General features: G+C 32.9%; 2 protein-coding genes across 4 annotated transcripts; one reads left to right on the top strand and one right to left on the bottom strand.

The window, feature by feature from the left end:
* The first annotated feature begins 1,115 nt into the window (after positions 1–1,115).
* Positions 1,116–5,393, top strand: LOC106382015 (uncharacterized protein At2g29880-like). 2 transcript variants are annotated; one of them, XM_022691608.2, is made up of 3 exons: positions 1,116–3,832; positions 4,316–4,684; positions 4,776–5,393. In XM_022691608.2, the coding sequence occupies exons 2-3, from the start codon at positions 4,346–4,348 to the stop codon at positions 5,298–5,300; spliced, it is 864 nt and encodes a 287-aa protein (XP_022547329.2). In that variant the 5' UTR covers positions 1,116–3,832; positions 4,316–4,345; the 3' UTR covers positions 5,301–5,393. The 2 variants fall into 2 exon arrangements, with proteins under 2 accessions (XP_022547329.2, XP_048591151.1); XM_048735194.1 differs by lacking the exon at positions 1,116–3,832 and having other exon boundaries at positions 3,840–4,684.
* A 2,891-nt stretch (positions 5,394–8,284) lies between these two features.
* LOC106449973 (putative dynamin-related protein 4A) lies at positions 8,285–10,557 on the bottom strand. 2 transcript variants are annotated; one of them, XM_022719684.2, is made up of 3 exons: positions 10,055–10,557; positions 9,409–9,985; positions 8,285–9,361 (listed from the first exon to the last, which is right to left on the bottom strand). In XM_022719684.2, the coding sequence occupies exons 1-3, from the start codon at positions 10,461–10,463 to the stop codon at positions 9,283–9,285; spliced, it is 1,065 nt and encodes a 354-aa protein (XP_022575405.1). In that variant the 5' UTR covers positions 10,464–10,557; the 3' UTR covers positions 8,285–9,282. The 2 variants fall into 2 exon arrangements, with proteins under 2 accessions (XP_022575405.1, XP_013747087.1); XM_013891633.3 differs by having other exon boundaries at positions 8,285–9,985; positions 10,055–10,555.
* Positions 10,558–18,839: the final 8,282 nt, after the last annotated feature.

The following is an 18,839-nucleotide window of genomic DNA, read 5'->3' as shown; positions in this document are numbered from 1 at the left end:
TTTCTTATTATTCGGTCACACTCAGGAATAACTCGTTGACCGCCTGGCCTAATTGGGTGTTCTCGCCACGACAAGGTAACTCCTAGCGAATACTCGGCCGGCCGGGTTTTTGAACATGGAAAAATAACGAACAAAGTCTCCAAAATACTCTAAAATATTTAAATAACCTTAAGTTACATAAGAGATTAAAAAAGTTTAATTAACTTTGGATATTGTTTGATATGTTTAGTGTTTCAGCTAGCGGGTTTGGAAAGTGGTGCAGAGAAATCTTACGGACCAGCTACACTACAACGAATTTTCGACGAACACAATTTTTCGAAAAAAAAATCATGTCAGGATTTGTCTAGACACACCCATGAATTCTCGACGGATTCCCAATGAAACCTTCCTTCGTAATTCATCGATGAAATTTTTTTGACGAATCAGAGTTTGTTGGGAAAATTTTCAATGACCATGGTCCATCAGGAATATTGTTGACGTCCATTTTTCTATCGGAATCTAGTAATGATGATGACCCTCGCCCAATGGTAATAATTAATGACTGTGGTCCGCCAAAAATATTTTCTACGACTTAGCTTTCATCAGGAAATTTGCTGACGAAAGGATTTTCAAAATAAAGTCTTTTTTAAGTTTTGTTAAATGTAATATTTAAAATTAAATAATTTATAAAGATGAAATTAATTAAATTTCATAACTAAAATTGTAGATAAGAGAAAACACTGTATCCTATTGGTTAAGGTTTAAAGGTTTCTACACTCAGGTATGGGGTTCGAATACTAGGCAATTTCTTGCATACTGCATATTATAGAAGGTTTATGTTTCAATTTCTATAGAAAGCGATTTGTTAAACAATTATGCAGAATACATAAGAAATGCTTACAAAAGATCTTCAACATTGTGTAAGTAAATCCGTTCATGCGTGGATCTTCATAGGACAGCTCATATGATGCAGTTAGTCGTAGATTCTCATAAAGCAAGTAGTATTGTCGGTTGTTGAATCGTTTATTTAATCTTTCTCATAATTGTAATATCATAATAAATCAGCCTTTAAAAAAACTGTAGATACATAAAATAATGATGAAACCAATGGATGACCTCTATAGCCTTGGACCTTTCAATGGCACTGGCGCTGCAGATGATTGATTGATGAGATAAAGCAGTTGTTGCAGTTAAGCGGAACAGATGATATCAGCAACATAGTCAATGATTTGGCGGTGAAATAGGGTTGTAAGAAAGGCAGAACAACCGTAGGCATTCATGCTTCTATTGCTGCGTTTACAAGGATAAAGAGTCAGAAACGGAAGCGAACGCGAAAGAGATGAGATAATAAGTGATTGTATAGATCACTTGTTTTTGGTCATTTGGATCACCGGAAGAGTTTTGGGTAGCTTACTCTTTCCGTATCATTTTAAGTGGTGTTTAAAAAAAAAATTGTTTCATTTTAAGTGGTGTTTTAAAAAAAAATTGTTTCATTTTAAGTGATTTTTTAAAGTTTTCATGTAAAAAGTAAATGCAATTTTATGTTTTTGATTATTTGTATTCTGCAGTACAATTTTTTATTGGTTGAATTATATGTACTTATTGTTGTTTTTATAAAAACGAGAAAGATTGAATAAAATTTTGTAATTTTTTAATCGGTGCGCAAAACCTTAAAACCCACTTATTTTGATACATACGGAGTAATACTTTGATATGTTCTGCACCAACCACTGGTGTCACTTTGTTTTTTTTTCCTTGTGTTGTGCAAGTGTAAATCTTTCTCTCACTTGATACCTATCATACATACCTAATTTACCTTTGTAATTGAACAAAATCAAATTACTCGAACGATAAGAAATATTCATGTCGTAATTTCCGTTAATAAAACTGAACTTCTCAGACCTAAAGTCAAAGCAAACTATCATAGAGGTTCGGCTGGGTGCATATCTGATATACAAAACACCATTTATGCATATATCACCAATCACCATGTATTCCAAAATTCTCCTCAGAACTGAATTTGCTTTCGATCCTTCTCCATAAACGTTTTCCAGTTTCTAGTGTCAAAACATGATGAGTATTGGAGGTGGTCTTACACAACACTTTGAACTGTCTGCCAATTGGATCATAGCCGAAATAAAACCTTTCAGTCTTCGTGGGATTACTCTTAGGCTCTTTCACTTTGGGTAAGTTTTTTTCTTTTAGAGGTACTTTGGGTAAGGTTAGGAACTCTCCTGTCACTGGGTTGTAAATCACATGCACCTTTCTTCTCCATTTAGATGTAAGAAATACTAATCCACATACCAGAGTGTGGTAACCACTTACCGGGTGGCTACAAGAGAAGAGTTCTCATTTGGATTTTGAGGCTGAGGTGTAGTGATAAGATCATGGCCAACAATGGGACAGGGATATGGCACGTTGGCTCATGTATTAGTGGGAAGTCTCCCACTTGTTCAACATGTTCTCTAGTTGTTTAGTTGGAAGTTATTTAGTTGATACTGTTATTTAGTTGTTGTTTCCTATTCGACTCTCCAGCCGGTGTAGCGGCGAAGCACAAAACAGACCCGGTTAGGGTTCTCCTTGTCGGGCCAGGGCTTCGTTTGGATCTTTGATTAGGTCAGTCGGGTTCCCACAGCGAGGAGACCTGGTGGGAAATTGGTCCTCCCAGTGCTTAGAAGACTATTGGTCCTTTTGAGCAGGTTAACCTCCATCTTTTTTTTGCAAGATTTGAAGACTTGATCTAGATGTTGTCTACATCGCAGTCCGTCTTTTCCCGAGTGGTTGGTCGCTTAGTGCTCTTGCGGGTCCATGCGACTTCTCATCCTCGGCCGTTGGACTCTAGTGGATTTTTAGAGCTTCATTATCATTGGAGAGCATAAAATTTAGGAAATCGTCAAACACCAGCTACTCCGCAAGGTCACGAGAATGCCGGTAGCCGATAAACGAGGTGAATGCCATCCTCTTGTGGTTACCATTAAAAGTTATGAACAAATGTTGAGAACTGTGTTTGATATTTTGAGGATTACAAAGCGGAACCCGCTGGTATGGTGGTTGAGTGAAGCTAGTTAGGTTAATTTTACTTGGATGGTTGAATCAAGCTGGTAATCGACATTTGAATTCTCAATTTCGAATTGATAAATAATGTAAATTATTAAAAGAGTATACTTAATGAAATCTATAATTGTATTATAGTTCCAATAATATTTCTTGTAAAACACATACTAACTAAATATTGTTTCTATATTATATTTTATATTAGATGAATACATGCATTCTAAATTTCCAATAAAAACATATGTGAATGTGTGATTTGTAAAATAGATAAAACAATAAGTAACTGATATGATCTTTAAGAAGATGTTCAGTCATTAATTTTAAAATCTAATTTTTTTAGGTTTTATGATCTTAACGGATTTGAAATTTAATATTATTTCTAAATGACTTAATGTACAAAAATTAAAATCACATAGTTTTAAATAACAATAAATTTTAATAAATGATTTGAAATATTAATTGAATAAAATGAGATTTAAAAATTTATGATACATGATTAAAAATATAAAATCTAATAACAATAACATTTTTACCAATAAAAATCTAATAGTAATAAAATATTATTATAAATGATTAATTTAATAACATTATATCTGGATTTCAGTTCTTTTAAAATGCATGATTGAATAACACCCGTGTAATAAACACTGAAAGATTTTCAAAATACACAGAAATGTATAAAGCAGATAGATAGCCGATTCCTAAGATCTTCTTAAATACTACGGCACACCGAGAATAACAGTACGATATTTTCAGAACCCATAACCGCAGCCGATCTATGTTCCTGTTTCACTTCCAGGTTTAGATCTCTCAACTCATCATATTATATCTGCTTTTCCTGATTTTTTCCAAAATGAACTGCTAATGATAATCATTTTATGTAACGTCTTGGCGAAAATAGTAGTTTGATCAAAACACGTTTAGTTTTAGGTATATAAAGTAGATGAAAACCTTGTTAAATTAGATCATGTTTATCTTATAAAAAAGGTACAGACAAAAGCAACTTTAATTTCTTGATTGTGTTTTGGTGTCTGTGTTAGTGGTTTCGTCGCAAGTTACATTGTGATGTTTTTAGCTATCTAGTTATGAATAATTGTCTCACGTTTGTAAATGATCAATGATACGTCTTTTTCTACTTTCTTCGAACTATTCTGCTTTATTGAGGAATTTATATTTTCAGTTTCTGGTTTAATGGGCAAAAATCTTACAAGATATAACCAAAACCAGTTACATCTGTCTGAACTAAGTGAACTCCAACTTATTCTAGACACTTGTGTTTTAGTTTTAGGTATCAGTGACTGTAACAATCATCATGATGGTAAATCAAAGACAAGGAAAAGGTGAATACATTCAATGGAGACCAGAAGAGAGCAAATTGCTGATTGAGCTAGTAGCAAGTTGCTTCAAGGAGGGATGGGCTGATCCCAATGGAAAAATGTTCAAGAAAACCGTTGAGACAAAGATACTTTCAGTTCTTAACGACAAATTTAATAGCCGGAAGACTTATAAGAATTTTAACAACCGAATGAAGATCTTGAAGAACCAATACCGAGATTTTGTCAATCTTCTGCATTTTGATTCTAAGGTTCAATGGAATCCAATCACAAAGAAGTTCACGGCTCCTGATGAAGTGTGGAATGCTTACCTTAGAGTAATTTCTTTTTCCTTTTTTCTTATTTCTACTTCTTCGTGTAGTTATTCTATTTTACATTGTTGATAACACGCGTCCTTGTTTTGTATAGGATTTTCCTAATCAAAGGCATATGCGTAACGAGAAATATGAAGAATATGAGAATATGAAACTAGTATTTGGGGGAATGAGGAGACTTGCGAGATCACATTCTCAACCATGCGAAGTGAGAAAGAACGAGATACTGAAACAAGAAGTGGATCTTACTAATGATGATGATGACGATGACGAGGTTCATGAAATTCGTGAAACCGAAACTGATGTATTTGGTGATTCATCAAACTATGCATCAGTTAAGGACAATGATCTTTTGGCAAAGATTTGCACAGAACTAAGATCAGTTGAGTCAGCCACTAAACAGATGATGATTCACATAATGCAAGGAAGATCAATGGTTGAGGAAAACAAGAAGATCAATGTTTGGGAGGCTATCAAAGAGATTCCTAATTTGTCCAACCATGTCCAATACAAAGCTCTTTCCATGATTCAAAAGCTTGAAATGAGAGACATATTTGTTAGTATGTCTGTTGAAGATCGTCTTGGTTGGATTCAGTGGAATACCCAACCAAAAACTTAACTCCAAGCTACATGCATCAATTTGGTTTCTGTATTTCCATCATTGAATATGATTAGTATTTTTTTTTCAATAAACTGGTTAGATTTTATTGAATGAACTAGATTTTATATTCACACTACGCGCGAATCTATTCTAATTGCCTTGCTCTTTTATAATAATTTTTAAATCCAAAACGTAATGAATTTATTAAATTTTAATTTAAAAAATAAATAAATATATTGTGTTATTATTATTGTAATTTATTTTTGTTTGTAAAAGCGTACTCTTTAAATTATTATATTTTCCTATTTCTTTATTTGTATTTCTAAATGTATAAAATCAAATTTATGTGTATTTATATAATTTATAAAATTATAAATTTTATATACTATATTACTTTTAATGCATATAAAATGTTGGAACACTACTGTTAGTATTTGTATTATTCTCTTTAGCCATATCTTTTGATTCATACAAAAAAAAAAACTATATCTTTATTTAAATGACATAAGAAATAATGTTTTTAGTATTCAAGTTATAGTTTTAGTATCACAATAAAGATTTGATGAACCTTAGTTACTATTAAATACTTATTATTAAAAATAAATAAATATTTAGTGAATTGAAGTAATGGTAATTAACATTTTATTTATTAGGATAAAATTTTTTTTTGGAAATATTTTTAAAAGATAATCTTTTGTTCTTATTGTCTAAGTAATATGCTTTCTTTTTCGAAATGTAAGATGTTTCTAAGAGTTTTTTATATTTAAATACTGTTTTTCAATTTTTAGGTAATTTCAACTTTTAAAAAGTTTTTAACCAATTTTTAGGTATTTTCGAGTTAGGTACAGTTAAATATATTTTGTAACTCAATAGTATTATTGTTTATATTTCTTATTCAGAATTATTAATATATTCTGATTTTAATAGATTTTACTTTGTTATTATTTTTTATTACTTACTAATATATTTTTGAGTTAGGTATAATAAAATAAAAATGTGAAATAATCAAATAGATAACCTCGTTCAAAATATATTTTTTCTTTAACTTGTATATTTTGCTATAATATATTTTAAAAATTTATTTATTTATATTATAGAGAATAAATATGTTTAAGATAATTTATATTTTTATGTTGTGTTTAAAAAATATCTTCAACGTATATTATTTTAGTATTTTACGGAATTTATAAGTAAAACCATTATTTTGTTTAAATAATATAGTCCTATTATTCTAGTAAATTTTATACATAATAGCACTTATCATATTATTTTGATAAGTTTTATTGATATAAGATATTTTTGGATGTTATGATATCAAGTTTTCTTTTTATTTTTGTTTAATATTTCAAAATATTAGATTGCTTTAATTTTTATAACATATACAGTTAGCTTTTTCGTGGTGCATTTCAAAAAAGTTATTCTTTATCATCTACGATTTTATATTTGTAAAATTTGAAATATTATAATTTTGAGTATGAATATTTATTTTCAAAATTTTATATTTTGTCAAGAAAACTTGAAAAATTACACAACCCGAGTTTGCAAGAGTATATGAATTTTGAATTTGTTTTTGTTACGACATTAATACATTATTTTATATAAATATTTGAATTTTTTGCAATATTTTTTTATAATTTTCTCAACAGGTTTTGTTATAATTAAAAAACTATAATTAAAACTTAATTTGTCATTAATATTTTAAATGAATTATTAAATTTCATAGTTTTATAATAACAGTTTTTTTAAATAGTATATGAACTAAATGTTATTATATACTGTTATATTTTTATATATAACCATTTTAAAAAATTTATTATTGAGTGCCTAAAAATAAATAAAAGAATAATATATAGTTGTAGATATAAAAATTTAGCCTATGTTAATAAATTTATTTTTGTATAAAAATATTATATAGTTTACAAATTTTAACACATTTTATTGATGAGTGATAATTTATTTAAATAAAAAAATTTTAAAAATAAAATTTGTTAATTTGCTTATTTAATTTAATTTGTCATATTTAATTTATATAACACTTCTATTTTTATATAATACAGAATATAGTTATACAATTTATACAAAAATACTATATAATTTTATTTTCTTGTTTAAAATTTTAGTTAACATTGATTTATAACTATATTATATTACTACTTATGAAGTTAATTAACATTTTATTTTATAAAAATATTTAAAATTTTAAATATGATTTTGTTAGATTATTTCTCAACAAATTTGTTATAATCACAAAAAAATTAATTCAAATTTATTGATAGTTTATTATTAATGTAAGTAATCAAATATGTCATATTAACTAATTGTTTAAGTGATTTTATTATGACTTGTTAATAGTAGATAAAAAATATGACCCTAAAGTAATATTTTAGATTCCTAAAAGTAACACCCAAATCCCTAAAAATAACAATCAAATCCCTAAAAGTAATCACCTATCAATTTACTATAATACAATATAACAATGTACTTAAGTGCTAGTCGGGTTCCCTCGGAAATGTCCGGATTACCTGGATTATCAAAAAATATAACAATGTAATAACAAATTAAACAACTTACATGATTTGAAACTATGTAAGAAACCAAATGGGGAAGAAGATATGATTCAATGTAATGTGTTAAGAAAATTTGATGGACATTCCTTGGGATTTCGTGGAAATATTTTTACTTTTGGCGGTCAAATGGAAGTTTTGGCCTTGCTTTTCCCGGGTATATTTTTTTTTTTTTTTTTTCTGACGAATTCCTAACAGAACATGCTATCTATCGAGAATCCATTAGGAATCGAATCTTATTTAAAATATTCAATGTTGTTGGGTTCCAAAAAAAATATACGGAACCATAACATGCAAAACAATATTCCAATCCCTTGAAAATCTGTTGAAAATTCGCTGGCAACCTTGGACGCACTACTAGCTCACTTCAGGTGTTTTCATACAATATATTTGTCCTCATTTCAGGTCCTTTTGTTTGTTTTGTTTACCTCACCGAACTAAAACATTTAAAAACTTAACATAAACGATAAACCAAAGTTCAAGAGATCACAAAAGCCACAACTGAAAAAAGAAACTGAAAAGAGAAACACTCTCGAAGAACACATGATCTTCACGAGAAAGAAGCAATAGCTCAACGGTCGCCTTACCCCGAGTTCCGATAAACAATGGCCGCAACAGCGTCCTTTGACTCCTTGAGCAGCTTGATACTGTTCTTCAGCTTCTCCCTTTTGCACGCCACGGACGGAGACTCATCAAGCATCTTCTCAACTTCTCCTCCGCCCCTAGGATCCACCATTTCCGCCACTATCTCCTTCTGAAACTGACTGTTGACAAGATTCTTCACAGTGAACTGAAGGTAGAGTGCAATGTTATCCACAACCCGTCGCACGACGATGGTCCAGTAGGCTGTAATCCTCACATTCATGTCGAACGCTTGGCTAAGCAGCTGAGAGTTATACCCCCTCAGATGCGAAATCCCCACATCACCGTAGTTTGAATAATTGCTCTGTACATGACTGACGAAGCTTGCTTGATTAGCAATCTTCTGTGTGTATGCTGTCATGTACTCAGGGTTACATGTGTAGTCCGTCTGTTTCTCCATCTCAACGATCTCAACCACTCGGCTCACAGACTGTTCCTTGATCTTGGTTATTAGCGTTCGACCGGCTCGTTTGATGGAAGGTTGAATCTGGGGAAAGTTGTCAGAGTATTTGGTGATGACTGACGAGAGAACAACTTCAACGTAGTCCCATATCTCTCTGATGAACTCCACCGGCTTAGCGTGCATGCCATCAACACGCTGTGAAAGAATAGCTAAAAAGGCTGTTCTAGGGATGAAATTAGGCAGTCCGATGCATTTGCATTCTTCTAGGACTTTGATTTCATCAATCAAGAACTCGTTCGCCGCCTCCGGCTTTGCTTGGAGGTTGTCTGAGAATTTGCTCAACATATCAGCCAAGCGAGCAGTAGAGTGCATGCTTTGATCATCTGGATATTCAGAGAAGTCTCCTTGGATAAGAATTCTCAGGAGACACTCTTTGACATAACCAATGATATTCATGAACGTCATCAGAGCTTCCCCTGAAGATGTCATCACCATTGGTAGCTTCTTCAACTCAAACTCGCTTGTTTCCATCTTCTCGTTAATCTTTTGTACAATGACCGGCAAACAACGGCCAATCATCGTCGCCTGGATTTGAATTAACTTTTGAGCTAAAACAGGGATGCCAACAATGTCGTGGTCGATCATGCAAAGCAGCGGATGAGTCTTGAAAAGTAACTCTTCTTGCATCCTAGCTTCTTTGTAGGTTTCTTCCCCTACACGGTTCCTGACGCAGACGTAACCTAGTCCAATGTTCACATCGTCTGCCGTTACCTTCTGCAGGAGACCTTCAGGAGCCATGTCGGCCTTTGTGACGACAGCTAGAGTCCTTTCCCCTGTTTTGTCAACTTGCCTAGACATACGGATGGACTCACAAGTGGTGAAGTCTACCGTAGCTGAGAGAACGTTGAGAATGATGGATTCTTGTGGCTCGATGTACTTCATGATCATCCCGGAGATCTGTTCATAAATGTTTTCAGGCTGCCCGTTCACAGGAACCCGGGTTATTCCGGGGAGATCCACCATCGTCAGATCAGGAACACCATTTTTTTTTACATGGAGGGTCAGGGGAGTGTCTGAGACACCTTTACCAGATCCTGCAACATATATAGTTTAGATTATGAGAATCCATTTCTTTGTCTCAAACATGTTAAGACACAACTTACCAGCAATTGCCTCAGTTGCGGTGCAAATAGATTCTGCGATATGCTCCTCGTCAGTGTCAACTCTTTCGTCGCCGAACTCAAGCCAGATCTCAGGTTCAGGGCTAGGGCTTCTCTGTAGTCTCATAACAAGAGGAACCCTAGTGCAGATTCCTTGCCCACGAGGCAAACTGATTCCTGCCAATGATTCAAGAACACTGGACTTTCCAGAGGACTGGTCTCCAACTACGACAATGGTCGGAAGCTGGATCCCTTCTTTCATCACATTCAGGTTCCTCAGCCGATCCACTGTGTCAAGCAACGGCCTGATCCGATCATTGTAAGAAGACACAATGGGTGCTTCAGTTGGGACAATAGTAAGAGCGGCTTCCACATTGATGTCATAAACTTCTGGCATTTTACTTCCTCCCATTTTTACTTCAGATGATTAAAGAAACAAAAAGACTCAGAAAATAGTAAAAAGATAAAGACGGAGGAGAGATGTTTTCTAGTGGGTAAGACTATGGTTTGTGGTGACTTATATAGAGTGCCTTGTACTTTGGTACAAGCTTGAAATTAAGTTGTTTTTGCTGCAAGAGATAAATGAAAAAAAAAATTTGCTTGGATTCTCTCAATCTGGTATCTAACAGCTTTCACTGCGACTTTAGCGCCACATCAGGGATTCCTCTTTTCCAAAAGATTTTAAATTGAGTTTGTTAGGTAAATGATAAATTTTGAATATATATATATAATCATTTTCGACCAAAAAAAAATATATATATAATCATTATTTTATATCTTATTATTTCAAAAATCGGCATTATAAAACTCTAATTGGTAAATATGTCGAAGAAAAAAATTATGCTGAATTCTTTGTTCCTCAAAATTTATACCAGTTATGTTAAAATTTTAGTCAAATTATTGAAAGGAAGATCCCATTTTTTTCTTCAAAATTTCCCATGGAGAAATGAATTTATAAGAAAAAATTTCCTATGCAATTTTGAGAAGGAACAAATTGAACAAAAAATTCATATTCTTTTTATTTTTCAATTCCTCAAATGAAATTTCATTTTTTTATTTTTTTCATATTTTTCATTCTTCTAGTCGTCACCAACTGAAGTTATAGTGTTCACGGATTAAACTTAAACTGGTTTAAAGTAAAAGCAAGAAAATTTGTTTCATACTCGGTCACAAGTTAAGTTATTATTTATGATTTTAAATAGTCAAATCAAACATCAAATTATTTATATATGTAAAAAAAACGTTCATCAAACTATGTACTTATTATTGTGTTAAAAGTTTTAAAACACTCATATATTAGAAATAGTTTAGAAAATATATTTATATAAATATTGTTGTTTGACTAATATTTAATTATAAACTGTTTTATATCTTAGTTTTTTAACTTTATAATAAAAAAATATTGTTTTCAGATAGCAACACAATATGTATAAGAATTCTCTTAATTTTTAAACATATTTTCACAATTTTATCATATTAGTTTATAATTAATTATTTAATATAATATATAAAGTAAATATTATTAAAATGAAATGCGTGTTTTATTATATATAAAATTAATTACGGGTTTTTTTAAAATTAATAAATTACTGATTCAGCTAAATTTTTTTAATAAATCATTGACTAAGCTAAAACCTAATAAAAACATGACAAATAAGCAAAATTAACTAAAATCATGGAAACCATGACAAATAAGCAAAATCAAAATAATTATATATATAATTACTTATTTTATAGTTATATTACTTAAATTAATAAATTATGGACTCAACTAAAAACTATTAATAAATTAATGACTTAGTTTAAACCTAATTAAAACATAACAAATAAACAAAATTACCTAAATTCATGGAAATCATGATAAATAAGCTAAATCACTTAATAAATAATAGTATAGATATACATAAGATATATTATCCAGTTAGGCAACAAAAAGAAAAACTAAAGGTAATGCAAAATTTGCGACAAAAATAAGTAATTGACAACTGAGAATCTAAAAGATAAAATTTCATTATTTTGTTTTTATTTGCATTTATCAGTAGGGTAAGTATGGTTTTTCTTTTAACATGTTTTAATGTAAATATATTTTTTCTACTAATATTTAAATAAGTTCCAATCATTAATTATTTGTGCTAGTAAGGAATCATTATTTTTTTATGTCAATTCCTAATCCTGAAATACAATATAATATCTTAGTCTAACTTTTATACAATGTTGAATTTGTCACATGACGACATAAACCCCTTTAAAACTAAATGTCAGATATGCAATCCTAAATTCTAATATCCATTTAATAATTTAAACTTTAAAGAGTAAAAGTTATCCAAACTCAAAAGAAAAAATATATTTTATTTACATTTCTTAAGCTGCAAGTAAATGTTTTAAAATAGAATGACCCACTTCGAAAGCATATTAAAGTAAATAAAGCTTGTGTATTTTAATTGGTTAACTTTGCTTTAGTTGTGTACGGACTTTATTTTTCTTAGTTTTACACAACATTTTCATCTCTGTCAAACGGATTTCCATGGTATACTTTATATGGTATAGGATTTCCATGGCTCAATGATGTCAATATTTATCTCATCCCGAAAAAAGAGAAATCGAATGAAATATCCGAGTTTCAATCCATCAGTTTTTATAATGTGAACTACGAAATAATATCTAAAATCTTATGCCAAAGATTAAATAACTGATAATGGAATGATAACACATGAGATGTTTTATTTCGTACAAATTCCAACGAAAAACCTAGAAAAATGGAAATAAAGACAGACATAAGTAAAGTTTGAAGAATGGAAATAAGGACAGACATAAGTAAAGCTTATGATCATTTGGAATAGGAATTTATCAGTGCGGTCATGAAAACATGAGTTTTTCAGACTTATGGATTGAGTAGATAATACGGTGTGTAACGTCAGTGAAATACCATGTCCTTTTTAATGGCCAACCAAGAAGAAATACAACCATAGCCATGTTCGTTTCTTAACCGCAAGACACAGCGGCAGCAGCCAAAAATTAAACATGTTATCACGCCATCACACAACACCGATGAAGCACCGACAACTTGTTATCCAGTCGCAGCGGCAAGTAACTACAGTAAAAAGGGACGCTGAAATTTTTAGCGGCATTGCGTCTAGTTTTTTCTGTCTCCGGACATCCATTAGCTTCTACTTCAGCTTTAGATTCTATTATTCTGGTCACCGTTGCAGTACTTTTTCTTGCCGCAGCCGCTAAACGCAGCTGTTAAGAAACGAACATGGCTCATGAAGAGGATTGCGTCACGGAGATCATTTGTCTCCTTTCATTTTTATCCTATGCACAAAAGTGTTTATTAGCCTTCTAAATCATACGGAAAATCAAGGCAAGATAACGGGGATGTGCGTCTCACGAACTAGCCCTCTAGTATCACACCTTCTCTTTGCTGATGATAGCCTGTTTTTCTCTAAGACGGAGCCCCGTGAATGCGATGGTCATAAAAGCGTTTAAGACTTATGGGAAAATTTCAGGACAGTGTATTAACTTCGAAAAATCATCATTACTCTTTGGTAAGAAGACACCTGGACATGTGAAAGATGCTGTAAAAAATTCAATGGGAATTGCAAATGAAGGGGGGAGATCTTATCTTGTATTACAAAGGACATCAGTGGCTCAAAACGGAAATTATTCGCGTTCTTGAAAGAGCGATTGCAAAATCGGGTTAATGGTTGGAGATGATGATGGCTTTCAAGGGGAGGAAAAGAATTGCTGATAAAGTCTATTCTTCTGGTTTTACCTACGTACATAACTTATAACCAAAAATGCATTTTCTCGCAAAAACGGAAAAACACACTTTCCCGCCAAAACCGTAAGATGCAATTTTCCGCAAAAAAAACATAAAACACACATTTTCATAAAAACACATTTTTTGGCTAAACCAGTAAAATCATACTTTTCGACCAAACCCCAAAAAACGCATATTCCCGCCAAAACTCCAAAAATCATTTTCCGGCCAAAACCGCAAAAAATATTTTCTCGCCAAAACCGGAAACAACGCATTTTCTCGCCAAAACCAAAAAACGCATTTTCTCGCCAAAACCGAAAAACACAATTTTCCCGCCAAAACCAGAAAATGAAATTTTCCGCCAAAACCGGAAAACTGAATTTTCTCGCTAAAACCGGAAAAACGTATTTTCCTGCCAAAACTGAAAAACACAATTTTACCGCCAAAACCAGAAAATTCGTCAAAACCAGAAAAACGCATTTTCCCGCCAAAACCGGAAAAACTCATTTTTCCGCCAAAACCGGAAAAATGTATTTTCCGCCAAAACCGGAAAATGTATTTTCCCGCCAAAATCGGAAAAACTGTATTTTCCTGCCACAACCGGAAAAACTGTATTTTCCCGCCAAAACCAAAATAACGCATTTTCCCGCCAAAACCGGAAAAACGCATTTTCCCGCCAAAACCGGAAAAACGCATTTTCCCGCCAAAACCGGAAAAACGCATTTTCTCGCCAAAACCGGAAAATGTATTTTCTCGCTAAAACCAGAAAAATGTATTTTCCCGCAAAAACCGGAAAATGTATTTTCCCGCCAAAACCAAAAAAAATGTTTTCCACCCAAATCGCGAAAACAAACTTTTCCCGCCAAAATCGCAGAAAAAACATTTTCCGCCAAAACTTCAAAACACACTTTTTCCGTCCAAACCGCAAAAACGTATTTTTCCGCCAAACCCATAAACGTATTTTCCGCCAAAACCATAAAAATGCATTTTTCGCGAAAAACACATATTTCCTCAAAAATCGCAAAAATATTTTTGGCCAGAACCGTAAAAATGCTATTTTTCCGCCGAAACGTAAAAATTATAGTTTAGTCATTTTATTAACAAGTCCACATGAATGCAGATGAAAGTTAAAAATGAAAAGCAAACGAACATAGTTGCATTCAGATGATTCATCTGGATGCATGGATGAAATAAAGAAACAAACAACATCCAGATGGAGCATCTCGATAAGACATCTAGATGGACCATCTGGATGCATCTTCCAGATGTACAAACGAACAGGGCTTTAAAACCACACTTTTCGAAAAAAACCGTGAAAACACATTTTCCCGTCAAAACAAAAAAAAAACGCATTTTCCCGCGAAAACCCAAAAACACATATTCCCGTGAAAACTCCAAAAAGCATTTTCCGGCCAAAAACGCAAAAATCATTTTCTCGCCAAAACCGGAAAAGCACAATTTTCCCGCCAAAAACGGAAAACACAATTTTCTCGCCAAAACCGGAAAACACAATTTTCCCGCCAAAACCGGAAAACACAACTTTCCCCACCAAAACCGGAAAATGCATTTTCCCGCCAAAACTGGAAAACAAATTTTTTCGCCAAAAACGAAAAAACGCATGTTCCCGCCAAAATCAAAAAAATGTATTTTCCCACGAAACCGGAAAACATGTATTTTCCTGCCGAAAGCGCAAAAATGTTTCTCCCGCCAAAATCGCGAAAACAAAAACTTTTTTCCGCCAAAATCGCGAAAAAAAACTTTTCCCACCAAAATCGTGAAAAGAACATTTCCCGTCAAAAACACTTTTCCTGCCAAAACCGCAAAACACACTTTTTCCGTCAAAACCGCAAAAAAGTATTTTTCCGCCAAACCCATAAAAACGTATTTCCCGGCAAAACCACAAAACTACACTTTTTCGCTAAAAACACATTTTTCCTCAAAAACCGCAAAATATAATTTCCGCCAAAACCGTAAAAATTCTATTTTTCGGCTGAAACGTAAAAATTATATTTTAGTCATTTTAATAACAAGTCCACCTAGATGCAAATGGAAGTTAAAAAATGAAAAGCAAACGAACATAGTTGCATTCAGATGATTCATCTGGATGCATGGACGAAATGAAGAAACGAACAACACCCAGATGGAACATCTGGATAAAACATCTAGATGGCTCATCTGGATGCATCTTCCAGATGTACAAACGAACAGGGCCTATGCTGCTATCACTAGAAACCTGTTAGAATTTAGCTAGCGCCATTGTACAATTCTGGTAGAGTTTGAACCTACCTGAAAGAGATATATATTGGAAAAATGAGAAAATCTATGTAAATCAAGAGGAGAGGAAGGGATAGGACTCAAGATGATCCTTGAATTCAATCTTGCTATATTAGGCAAACAGTCGAGGCGATTAGTGCAGTTTCTTGATTCCCTATTAGCGAAAGTTTTGCAGGGAAAATACTTCATATGTAGTTCGCCTTTGCCTCTAAACAAGGCTCATAATCCCTCATATGGGTGGACGAGTACAATGGTGGCGAAGCCATTAATATCGTTGGAAATTAGACAAAAAGTAAATTTTGAGAATGAAATCAGGATTTGGGAAGATGTTACCGGCGAGACCGGCTAGGTACATTGCAATGGTGGTTCACCCAATGATGCCAGTAAGTGAACTATTAATAGGAAGTCCAAAAAGATGGAACACTGAAATCCTAGAAAACTATGTCAGTCCGAAAGATATCTCAATCTTTGGCCATGATACCATCGAGATGAATATTGCTGAAGCTATAAAAGAGCGGTATGTACACGGTTAAATCATGCTACTGGACAGGAACAAACTTGCTTAACAACGAAACGATGGATGCACAAACAGAGTGTAAAAATAACTCCAAACCTTTGCTGAGTGTAAAAAAAACTCCAAACCTTTGCTTGGAAGATAAAATCTCCGCCGAAAATCAGACAAAATTGAACTGGTTAACGAAAAAGTTTGAGTATTAAAAAACTTGACAAAACCTTGTTAGAATTTTTTTATAAAAATTTTTCTAATATTTATATATAGTTTTAAATGTATAATTTGAACTAGGCACATACAAGTAAACTGCCATTTATAAATTAAAAAGAAACTAATTATATCATTCTATTGATGAAAATTTACGAATAAACAAACACATATAAATTTTCCCTCGACAAAATTGTCTCGGATTCACAAGCAGCTTTTATTCCAGGTCGATTAATCAATGATAATGTTATGATTGCCCATGAGCTTATGCATTCTCTTAAATCAAGGAAACGAGTGTCCCAGACATATATGGCTGTTAAGACAGACATCACTAAAGCTTATGATCGTGTTGATTTGAATTTTCTCGAAAGTACCTTACGAGCATTTGGCTTTGCAGAAAAATGGATATCTTGGGTAATGGCTCTGGTCAGTACAGTTGAATATTCAGTGCTTATTAATGGTGTTCCTCAGGGACATATCATTCCACAGCGGGGGTTACGTCAAGGAGATCCATTATCTCCATATCTATATATTCTCTGTGCTGATATTTTGAGTCATCTAATTGATGTTCAAGTTCGGCGTAAGAAAATAAATGGTATTAAAATCGGACAAGGGACTCCATCTATTACTCATCTATTTTTTGCGGATGACTCTCTCTTTTTCTGCATTGCTAATCAAAAAAATTGCAAAGCTCTAAAAGAAGTGTTTGATATCTATGAAAATTGCTCTGGTCAAAAAATAAATCAAGACAAATCAGTAATAACTTTTGGTTCTAAGGTTCATGGTTCTAAACAAGACTCCTTGAAACACATCCTTGGAATCTCAAATCATGGTGGTGGTGGGAAGTATTTGGGTCTACCAGAACAGTTTGGACGGAAAAAAAAAGAAAGGTTTAGTACAGTGGTTCAACGTGTTAAACAGAGAACGTCTCATTGGAGTACTAAATTTCTTTCACCAGCTGGTAAAGAAGTTATGATCAAATCGGTTGCCGTATCAACCCCTATTTATTCTATGTCACATTTTAAACTCCCTGTTGCAACAACACAAGAGATAGATGCCATTTTAATGAGATTATGGTGGGGTAAAAATGATCTTAAAGGTCTACCATGGGTGGCTTGGAAAAAATTACAGTATACGAAGAAAGAAGGAGGGCTTGGATTCAAAGATTTACCCAAGTTTAATGACGCTTTGCTTGCCAAACAAGCATGGCGAATCTACTCAAAACCAAACTGTCTTTTTTCCAAACTTTATAAAGCCCGATATCTTAAAGGAAAACAACTTCTAGAAGGGAAAACATGTCGTAAGCAGTCATATGGATGGAAATCTTTGCTTGCTGGTATTGATGTTTTAAAGAAAGGATGTAGCTACATTGTGGGAAATGGCAAAGATATACGAGTTTTTCAAGATAACTGGTTACCTGTTATTCCACCTCGGCCTGCTTCTACAACAATGAATTGTGATTTATTCGTTAGTGATCTGATCACAACTTCACCTTACAAACATTGGAATCCGGTGGCACTACAGTCCTATTTATGCGATGAGGACCAACGTCTCGTAAGCCAGATATATTTAAGCCAAACAGAAAAAGAAGATAAGTTGATTTGGAGTCATACACGAGATGGAAACTATACGGTGTCTTCTGAGTATAAGGTTGCTAGGCATGCACGAGATTATTTGATTGAAGCCCCTCCAATTCCTTATGGTGATCCTATTCTAAAGGATAAGGTTTGGAAATTAAATATAATGCCCAAACTTAACCATTTTCTTTGGCGTATTCTATCAAAGGCTATTGGAACAACTACAAGACTAAATTCAAGAGGAATGAATTTAGATCCTATCTGCCAGAGATGTGGATTGGCAGAAGAGACAATCGACCATTGTTTTTTCACGTGCCCCGATTCAATATGTATTTGGAGACTTTCAAATCTACCTTTTATGGGTCCATTATTAACAAATGATTCTATGGACAATAAAATAGGGTTTCTGCTGAATATTCAAGGCGTACAATCTCTTTCCGTTTATCAATGGTTATTACC

Source organism: Brassica napus, chromosome A1 (genome assembly GCF_020379485.1).
Source record: "Brassica napus cultivar Da-Ae chromosome A1, Da-Ae, whole genome shotgun sequence".
Classification (NCBI taxonomy): Eukaryota; Viridiplantae; Streptophyta; class Magnoliopsida; order Brassicales; family Brassicaceae; genus Brassica; species Brassica napus.
This window is presented reverse-complemented; position numbering and strand designations above follow the sequence as displayed.

Excerpts from the sequence above, each read along its gene's own strand:
- LOC106449973 (XM_013891633.3), bottom strand. The coding sequence starts at position 10,463 with ATGGGAGGAAGTAAAATGCCAGAAGTTTATGACATCAATGTGGAAGCC. Across the intron at positions 9,986-10,054 it reads CGCAACTGAGGCAATTGCTG|GATCTGGTAAAGGTGTCTCA; the intron begins GTAAGTTGTGTC and ends TATATGTTGCAG.
- LOC106382015 (XM_022691608.2), top strand. The coding sequence starts at position 4,346 with ATGATGGTAAATCAAAGACAAGGAAAAGGTGAATACATTCAATGGAGA. Across the intron at positions 4,685-4,775 it reads TGTGGAATGCTTACCTTAGA|GATTTTCCTAATCAAAGGCA; the intron begins GTAATTTCTTTT and ends TGTTTTGTATAG.